Below are 10,177 nucleotides of genomic sequence, written 5' to 3'. Positions count from 1 at the left end.
GGAGAAGAAGGAGGAGGAGGAGGAAGGAGGAGGAGGAGGCAGGCAGGCAGAAGAAGAAGGAGGAGGAGAAGACAGGCAGGCAGGCCAGCCAGCCAGACATCACTGAGATGCATTGACAATTATTAATAGCAGTTAAGCTGATTCTAAACTGTGTTCATTGGTGGGGCAAAGCATGTTGACAGTTTGACTCTTATGAAGAGGAAATGTCTCAAGCACTGGCAAGCTGGGCCTGCATGTCTGGGTCTCATAGCTGAGAGGACAGCTACAAAAACCAGGGCCTGATATGAGTGGTGGCTTGGAAAGTAGAGTCATTAGCAGAGCACTCCAGAGTAGCAGCTAGTCTGGCAAACTCCTCTTTTTAATCACAACATAGGAGAAATGGCAATTCAGTCTTATCTCCTGGACTCAGCAATGAATATCTTTTTCTTTTCCTAGAGGATATGTGTCCACACAGTGCACACACTTTAAAACCAATAGTTAGAGTTGGACAGTATTTTCCATTTATGGTATAAGCTTTGACTTTTATTACTTTCCCTCACGTGAGCCTTTGAGTTCTGAAATGTGGTGTATATGTTTCAGTTTGAGAATGTTTGCTGCTCTCCCAAAATTTTTATGCATAATTTTTGTAGTTATTTTATTCTAAAAAATAGCTAGGTCTATTTTGCTCTGTGACTACAACTTTTATACCTTTAATCTATATTGAAAAATGTCCTGGCTTTGAATTAAGTGTAATGCTGCAAGGAGCATGAAATACAAGAGATCTTGCTATTCCATTTTAAGTCTATAATTCCATTTTAAGAGAGCCCATACCATTCAACTTGGGAACACAGAATGGTTGTTGCCCTACTCAGACCTCTTCTCTTGTTCTTAACCTTACTTCTTAACACTCAACTCCTCATACTACAGCCCAACCATCAAATCTTTACAATTCTTTCTGTATCCTGTTCCCTTCCCACTGTTGTTCCTTTACACTGGCTGTTTCCAAAAAAGGCCTAAAATGGCCTTCCCTTCTTTGCCTATTAGATCCTCTTTTATCCTGTATGACCTGACTCAAGACCTATCCTTCAGAAGGCTCTCTGTAGATTCTCTCAGTCTCCCTACCCTACAGCTCCTTACACATAGCTCTATTGTTCAGTTTCTCATGGTGTTATGTCCCTTCTGAGTCTGCACCCTGAGCATTTACCACATTACCTGGTGCTTGTTGGGCACACAGGAATGTAACATGTATTAAATGAATAAAAACCAACACAAAGCATTTTTTTTCTCTTCCTACAGAAACGATGACTATGGGTAAGAAGACCACTTGTGCCAAGGACACAGTAGGACAACCATCGTACAAAGACCTTAACTTTTCCCAACCAACAACACCCAGATGACTACAGTGACCAAACCCTCAGCTGTAACCACAGCAGTAATTGATCATTTTTCCAGATTGGGTTTGGTGAACATGAATGATCGAGCCCCCTTCTTTAGGTGGCCCAAGGTGGTGTTCTGCAAGGGGAAGCTAAACTCTCATGCCCAAGAGCCTAGATCAGACTATAGAAGAAGCCAGCAGATAGAGTGGGAGTACTGAGAGTGCCAAGAGTAATTGGATTCTTAGTGATTGACTGATATAAGGCCCTTGTGGTGGGGACACAGCACCTGCTGTTGCAGCAGTTACTCTTGACATCATGTTTGTTACCTGCCAGAATGCCCTGGAAAGACAGAATATTTAAAAACATATCCAGGTGCTAAGTAGGCAGCAGATCTCAATTCATACTGGACTACCTTTGAGCTAATGACTGTTTCCAGAAAATCATTTTATCCTAAGAAGTGCTCTAACTTTGCAAGGAATGACCCCAGGAGAGTAATAAAACAACCAGGCTGTTCCCCTGGAAAGAAAAAATCTAGGACACACTCACAGCAAATTCACTGCCCACACCCACGTACAAGGTAGAAAACACTAGCTTATCATTGCCCTCTTTTCTCCTAAACCTAAATTCTGAGGAGTCAGAGTCCCCAGCAGTTCTCTAGGTGCCGGAGGTTATATGCTGTCAACTCAGAATCGACTCATAGCTGAGCCTCCAGCAGATTTTCAGAAGCTAGAGATCACACAAGAGGAGACTGCCTATCTTTCCCTCTTGGACCAACTGGTGGTTTCAGAATGCCTCCCTTTGAGGTGGCAGCATAACTCCTTACCAACTTGGCCACCAGAGCTCTAGGAAGTCAGGAGTCTCTTCCTTTTTTAACTGATGTTGGCATTAGAATGGAAATTTATTCTTACTTCTGTTAGAAAAGGATAAATCACAATGGCACAAGCATTCAGGATCATCCTTTCTCAAGTACATTTGTCCTCTGAGGGAGAAGCCCCACAGAGTGATAACCCATCCCCTAAGGGAAGGCACAGCTCATTGGGTCTTCTTGGCATGAGTGCCTTCTGGGGTATTTCCATATACAACAGCCAAGAGACATAGCCTTGAGTTGCACAGAGATTTCCTTTGCACTCCACTTTCACAGCACTTGGAGAATGGAAATACCTGTTAGAATGAAGGTTAAGGGCTCTCCCCAGGCCTCATCCATTACTCAGCTTCCTTCATGATCAAGTCCACCCCATTGTCACCTGTAATCCTCATCTCCAATGCTCCTGCCTCCACATAACTGAAACCAAAGGCCTCGTTATACCCTGGGGAATCTGGGGGGCTGTCACAGTAGTCCCCTTTAATCCTGTTAAGGGTAAAGCACTCTCATCCACACATCTGTACCCCTTCTCTAAGATAATATTTCCTCTTTCTGACAAAGAATCCAGAGTTGGACCACAGTTTTCCTTTCTGGGAATCTCATTATTTCTGTCTTCCTTTTAATTAACATTTAAATGTGGGACTAACTGAGTAGGAACAGGTTCATGTCTTCGGAGCGTTCTTGTTACCACAGCTGCCTAGCAAGAGAATTTCTATCCTGATAACAGATCTAAAAGGATGGATGCCTTTGGTTGTGCGAGGATAGTGTCTTACCCAAGCTTCCCATGTCCCCTGGCCTGCCTAATCCATTTCCATCTCTGATAAACTTTCAACCATAGGGGGCCAAAGTAACCTAAGGTTCTGTCAGTGTCTGATGGCATGAGAAACAGTCAACTCTTTGCCCAAGTTTTCTCTCCTCTGACACTTCCCTACTCCAACCTCTTTCACCCTATCGATGTCTAGAACCAAAGCATGATGAGCTGGTGCCAGCAAAATTGTCAGTGGAAATATTGTCTCCAGAACCAGCCACATAAACCCAGAAGAATGGTCCCAGAGAAGCCAGACTGGCCCCAAATAAATATCAAGCAGCCACTCTCAATCAACTTTGATCTGTCCTTGGTGATAGGAGGCAGGTAAGAGATCCTGGGGTAGCTGTGCCTATTTCTCTCTCCCCAGGATCTTTCTCCCCAGAGAGCTGGCAGCCCTAGGGTCATAATGAATTGAGTTTGCTGCTGGTTTGTCCATGTGAAACAGAAGGACGCTTAATAGAAGCCAGTAGACAAAGGGGTTTGTTCTGTGGCAGGCAGGTGACTAGGAAAGCTTTGCCTCACCAGTCCAGTTGTGGTTACAAGCTGGTTATAAATTTTAATTCTTCAAGTTTCTTTGCAACTCTGACTATTCTCACATTCTGTTTGGTTTCCCTTTAGTTTCCTAGTAAATATTCCTTTTGAAAAATTCCAACTTTGTCTCATTGAACTTGGGGAGGGTTAAGAGATTCTCCAACATCTGTGCTGGCATAGAGAATAAAATTGAAGTACCTCCTAAAAATAGAAACAGCAGTGAAGCACCTATGTCAGATGTGAGGAAGAGACCTCAGAAAAAAATTGATGTCAAGAGATGGAGAGACCAGGTGTCTTCCTCTGTCTGCTTGGCACTGATTCACAACCTCTTCCTCTAACTGCCTTTCTCTTTCAGGGGTCTTCCCATAGTGTGTGTTGTTGGCAAAGCACCTTCCCATCCAGGGAGCTGGACCCGCTGACCAGGCAGTACAGTAACCAGGAAATACAATGAGACTTGACCAGAGGAGCTGGGGAGGGGAAGGAAAAGGAACAGTGTCTATAAAGTGAATGTTTTCAAAATGCTACAACTGTCATCACTCAAAATGCTACCATTTCGACCTCTTGACCAATAAATAATAGAACTGTACGTCATATGAAAAGAAAAAAATTATACTCTCACACTTAAACCAAAAGTCTGACAAAAGAGAAATATGGCAGATGCATTGCTTTCTTCATGGCTGTTCTGTCCTGTGATGGTGGGTGTTATGATTCTCAATTGCCGTATAACAAGCCCCACAAAACTTAACGGTTTATGTAGTAATTTCTTTTCCCTTATGATTCTGTGGGCTAGTTGGGTTTTTGTTCTCTCATCCAGTCACGTGATCCTGTGACTGGAATCATCTGGATGAGTTAAATGCCCATAATGGCTGCTTCACTTGCAGGCCTGCCTCCTCAGTTGGGATGATTGGAACAGCCGAAGGCTGGGAGTTCCTTATCATATGATCTCCCCACATGGTTAGTTTAGAAGTCTTCATAACTTGGAGGTCTCAATGTATCAGACGTCTTACATAGTAGCTAGCTCCCCCAAGAACAAGCATTACAAGAGGCCCAGGTAAAGGCTACAAAGTTCTTTTAAATAACTTCTAAAGTAACATAATAATATCTGTCACTTACTGTTGGTTAAGAGCAAGTGTTTGGCCATCCACATTCTAATGGGAGACATTACACAAGATTGGAGTGTAAGAAGATGTGACTTAGCCAGGCAATCTGTGGAGACAGTGGGAGTAAGAGTGAGGGTTAGATTAGGGTTCTCAATCAGAGGGCTTACAAAGCCATCACTTCTGAGACACATTTAACGCTTAAATGTTAGGTGGAGAGTGTAGGAAATGGGTAATAGGAGAGGAGAGGGGGAAGGGTCATCCACAGACAGTTAAAACATAAGCTAGAGAAAAACAATGGTTATATGGTGATAATTGATACTGAGCTTTCAATGTCACAAGAAATCCTGGAGGAAAAACATGATCCACATTCTCCTGACAACTCAAAATTTGCATTGGATGTTTATTCCTTCATCTGTGAACCAAGGTAAAGGTACAATCAAACAATTCTCATTCTTAAGAATATACTTAGATACAAAAATAGAAGTGTTTTTTTAATTCCTTGTCTTGAAATTTTACTTCAGAAAAAAGTACTGCCCTAGCTGGGGGCAGAGGGCACAGTTACCAAATACAGTTTGAATGAGTGTAATCCTTCATAGTTGCCCCTTTGCCTGAGGTCCCCACATTACTCTTACTGCCACAGTGCCTTCTCCAGTCTCAAAGTAGTCCCACCAGGTAGGTAAATCAGGACCCAGTCCTTCTCCCCACACTGACCTCTCCTAATTTAGAGAAACTCAAGATTCTAGAAAGTAATCAAGTGAATTAAAATATGAGTACAGGGATAAAGGTCCACCCAGGGGGCCAAGGGCAGCACGGCTGCACACGCCTGGTATTCCCAGCTCAAGTTGCCTGTCTGTCCACCATGGCCGCTGCCCTGCGTGCCCAGCTTCTTCTGCAGGTGATGTTGGCCCTCGTGTTGATGCTGAGCCCGGCGCACAAAACAAGTGCCGCCAAGTCCCCACGCCTGCTGCTGGGTGGCCTCATGGATGCTGACTTCAACGAGGAGGGTGTGCAAGCAGATTGTGTCTGGAGTGAAATACTACTTGGACATGGAGATTGGACTAACCATGTGTACGAAGTCCCAGCCCAATTTAGCCACCTGCCCCTTCTTTGACCAGCCACACTTGAAGAAGAAAGTCTTCTGCTCCTTCCAGTACATACTGTTTCTTGGGAGAACACAATCTCCATGGTGAAATCCAGCTGCCACAGTGCATAGAAGGCTGTGTGGTAGGTGGCACCCCTGACTGCCTCTTACAGTGGCCCTTTAGAGTGTGATTGCCCTTGTTGGGCATCATAGACCTTAGATTGGTAATCCCAGTCCAGTGAGACTGCAGTGAAATCTTAGTGTGAGAAAATCAAGTGTTCTTCAGCATTTTTTTTAACAACTAAGTGGCCACAACCTTTCATTGCTTTTCAGATGCACCTAGCTCTTGGTGCACCTTTTGCTCTTAATCAATAAAAAGTAATGTCAGCTACAAGTAAAAAAAAGTATGAATATAGATGTACATATAACACCAAATTCTGCATTGATTCTGGGAGTTGAGTAAGTCAGCTGCCTGCACGCATTTCACTGAGGGCTGCAGATGGGGCTGGTACCCTCAGAGTGCACTCCTTGCACTGGCCAGCTTCTTGAGTTGCCACCTGAAGTCAAGCCTGAGAGGATAGCCCTATCTCTGGTTTCCTGTCCCCTTCCAGATCCCTACTAATTGCACCCCTTCTCTCCCAGGGTTCCGAAACTGGTTGCTGACATAGAATACAAGCAGAGACTGAGTGGCCAGTGAGACTTTCTGAGACACAAGTTTTCTCTCTGGCAGAGCCTTTTTTGATTCTTCTAATTTGGCCTCTAAATCCCCTAGTGACTAAATGAAATGATAACTCTGCAATAGCCTATAGTAATCACCTACAGGCAATTCCCTGTCTCTATCCCATGACACCTGCCACAGAGGTCCTGTGTTGAGATCTTCTAAATTAAGGCAAGCCATTGGTAATGGTTAGAGGACTTTGGTATTTCCCAAAAATATACTTCCCAAAGAAGAGTCTTACAGAGTTAAGGTTTTTCCATGAAAGTCTGGATCACTCCACTTTATATTCTGCTACATCCCAAGATAAGCTGACCTTTATATAAGAAGTGGAACAGTAAAGCTGGATAAAAGAAAGTAATTTGAGAGGAGGGAGAAGTCCCACAAATTAAAGATATGGGCTGAGGAATACCTGCAAGAAAAGTAAAAAAACAGAAAAGTCTGGCTGATATTATAGAAGTTGTGAAATTATAGAAGGTCAGCCTACACACCCATCTCTACACCCAGGGCAGATAAAGAGGCAAAGACAGGCTCTGATAAGTCCCACTGACCTGCCTTCGGCTTCCTTAAAACCAGGTGGCAAGCTCACTTTGCACAGTCTTCGCCTGTTCACTTTGTGCAGCCTGAAATAACAAGACTCTACCAAGAGCTTTGTGCCTAATCTCCCACTCAAAAGGTTCACTTGTTACTGGCTATTGGGGTTGTAAAACTAATACACTATAAAAACCCAGAAAACAACAAATGTTGACGAGGTAGTGGAGAAACTGGAACCCTTATTCACTGTTGGTGGGAATGTAAAATGGTGCCACTATGGAAGGCGGTATGGTGCTTTCTCAAAAAAATTGGAAAGAGAAATACCATATGGCCCAGCAGTTCCACCACTGGGAATATACCCTAAAGAAACCAGAACTGCCACCCAAGCAGACACATGCACACCCATGTTTATTGCTGCTTTGTTCACAATAGCAAGGAGTTGGAAACAACCCAACTGTCCATCAGCAAACAAATGGATAGTGAAGCTGTGTAATATTCACACAATGGGATATTAGATGGGTAACCATTATGCTGAGTAAAATATCTCAGTAACAAAAACACAAATACTGCATAATGCCACTGTTATAAATTATAAAACAGGACTGACAAGGGGGTTGGGGAGAAACTAAGAAAAGAAGGGATAAATAATGTACACAGCATTGAAAGAAATGAGAGAACTGTATTAAAGGAATATATGGTTAGGTATTACATGACAAGAGTCCAGAATAAGAGTTGCATAGTAAAGTAGTCCAGGGAAAGGGGGACTGTCTAACAATGAAAAAACCTTTTTTCCAAAGAAAAAGGTGAATGGGGGAGGGGGAAGGGGCAGGGAGGAAAATGTGCAATAATGAATGAATGGAAATTTTTTAAAAATCACACATGAGTGATAAATTCTAAATAAGGTCATAGGTGATTGGATAACATGTAATATTATACATGACAATATAACTTAGGTTGTGTAACTATAAAAAACCCTCAGCAGTAGAATTGCCTCTGTGCCCTCATTAATTCTGCTTTCCTTCTTATATACATGAACTATAATAGGCATAGGAAAAATTAAGAATCAAGATTGAAATAGTCCGCAGAGCCTGAAAGGATTAGGAGCCATGCCTGTAATTCACCTGAAGTCGCCTTAACCAACCCTCAGCAGCCCTCTAGCTAACTCCAGGATAATGTCAAGCTTTCCAACAGATACCTTCCCTTGCAGGAAAGGGAAAGATAAGCCAAATGGATGTGAGTTGTCTTTTAAGTCCTTGCTACCATCTTCCTAAACTCCATCCAATGATAGATTTTTTTTTCTTCTGTGAAGGCTAGAGAGTGTTACCAGAGAATTGAAATGAGTATGTTTATCATAATGAAGTCTATTAATGACAAAAAGCATTGCAAGTTATAATTTTCAATACATAGTGTAGATTTTATCCATTTTATATACTTTTTAAAAACTCAGTTTTCTAAATTCCAAGTCATAATGCATATTTTAAAAAGTTAATTTCTTCATGACTTAGTACTAAATTTATCAGTGTTATTGTTAACAGTAGTTATCCATTGTTTTCAAGATATTTCCAAATTGGCATTTGAAACATGAATATTGACAATTTCTCCTATCAAGTGAATGCCATGTCTGAAATGACTTCTTCATAAAGAAAATTTAGATACAGATTGGAGTAGAGGGTATGAAGACAGCATCTATATTTTAACTCAGTCAAACACAATTTCTCTTTCCCAAATTAAAAATTTGTAAAGAGTAATGACAATTTCTCTAAGAATCTAAGGTCTTTTATATTCAGGTCTTTAGAGATGAGTTTATACACTATATAAACCTTTCCAAAGCAAATTTTACTTTCATTCCAAAAAGGGGGACATTTATATTTTAAAAAATGTATCTTTTGCCCTTTGATGAATTTAAGAAACAAATGTTTTTAAAACATTAAAGCCAAAGTAAAGCTGTAAAGTCATGGTTATTTTAAAAGAGTGCCAAGAATTGGGAGCAAGATAAGAACTTAGGCATTGCCACAAATTTTACATTTATTTAAAGGTAAACAAATGTATCCTTGCCACATTTGTGTAGTGTGTCCACAAATTCCGCTGACAACTCATTGGTCAGCTGGCTCCAGCAAAACTCACAATCTTTCCTATACAAACACTCACATCTGTATTATAGCCCAATATTGCGGCTCAAAAGAAGAACAGCCCACTGCTGCCTAGTCAGTTCCATTTCAGAGGCCGTAACTCTTAACAGGAGGAGACTGCCCTTCTTCCTCCCGTGGAGCAGCTGCTGGATTTGAACTGCTGGGGATGAGGGGCCTTTGGGTTAACAGTGCAATCTGAATTATGACTAGTATTTTCTAATTTTATTTTCTGGATGGAAAGTGTTAATAGAAAAATGACTCAAGCAACCCTGGATCAAACCCACTCAAGGGAAGAGCGTGGCTTAGCCATCACATAAAAAAGGAAAAGGAACAGCAATATGCTATTTTCTTAATTAGATCTCCTGGGGTTGACAATATTTCAAACACAGTAAATATTTTTCCTAAAATATGTGTTTGTTTTACCTTGTTCTTTGCAAAGTTAAGCCTTACACTCTCTTGAATGGCACTAATAGGTTTTAAAATAATCGTATTTGTTCACTTAAAAGTAACAAGAGGACAGCTAAGTAGTCCCTTCCAATGCTTTCTACATTGAAAATAAACATGTGGGAACCACTGGCATTTATGCATGGTGTGCAGCTGGCCCAGGCTGCAGGACCACGCTGCCCATCTGTCTGACTTGATTGGTGGATCCCCTGGCCATTCCTAATACTGTTATGATCCACCTGTTCTTTTCACGGTGACTCCGGGTCTAAGGAGGTTTTGTCCTGGCTGTTGCTGTCCACTTAGCAGCCAAGACAAATCCTCTGGAGCTTCTGGTCAAGTAATATTATTTGAGCAGCAATTGCCACTTGGTTTTGATGCCTCGTCACATTGAAATATGTATATAATTTTTTTTCTTATTAAAAAGAAAAAGCATAGGAGATTGTCTTCATGTTATCAGAAAGAATAAGGACAAAGACTGGAGGGTAAGGAAGGGGCATCACCCAGAACCAGTTAAAATGCAGCATCCTTTTTCCCCCTATATATTAAACTATATTTTCTTAAATTTTTAGATGAAATAATGATGGAAATTGAAAACATTTTACTGCTAGACTCAAAGGA

At 41.6% G+C, this 10,177-nt stretch overlaps 1 protein-coding gene and 1 pseudogene across 1 annotated transcript in view; both read left to right on the top strand.

Moving 5' to 3' along the window:
* The window catches only part of SYT9 (synaptotagmin IX), a 275,950-nt gene extending 273,940 nt beyond the window's left edge, over positions 1–2,010 (top strand). Inside the window, exon 7 of the mRNA XM_006885446.1 lies at positions 1,276–2,010. Within this exon, the coding sequence (XP_006885508.1) occupies positions 1,276–1,284 (9 nt within the window). The 3' untranslated portion in view covers positions 1,285–2,010. The remainder of the gene's footprint in view (positions 1–1,275) is intronic.
* A 3,505-nt stretch (positions 2,011–5,515) lies between these two features.
* LOC102851797 lies at positions 5,516–5,869 on the top strand (annotated as a pseudogene).
* The last annotated feature ends 4,308 nt before the right edge of the window (positions 5,870–10,177 follow it).

The sequence above is a fragment of the Elephantulus edwardii genome, unplaced genomic scaffold (genome assembly GCF_000299155.1).
Source record: "Elephantulus edwardii isolate Elephantulus edwardi_28Jun2011 unplaced genomic scaffold, EleEdw1.0 scaffold00044, whole genome shotgun sequence".
NCBI classification, from domain to species: domain Eukaryota; kingdom Metazoa; phylum Chordata; class Mammalia; order Macroscelidea; family Macroscelididae; genus Elephantulus; species Elephantulus edwardii.
Note: the sequence above shows the minus strand (reverse complement) of the source record. Positions and strands in the feature narration are given on the sequence as shown.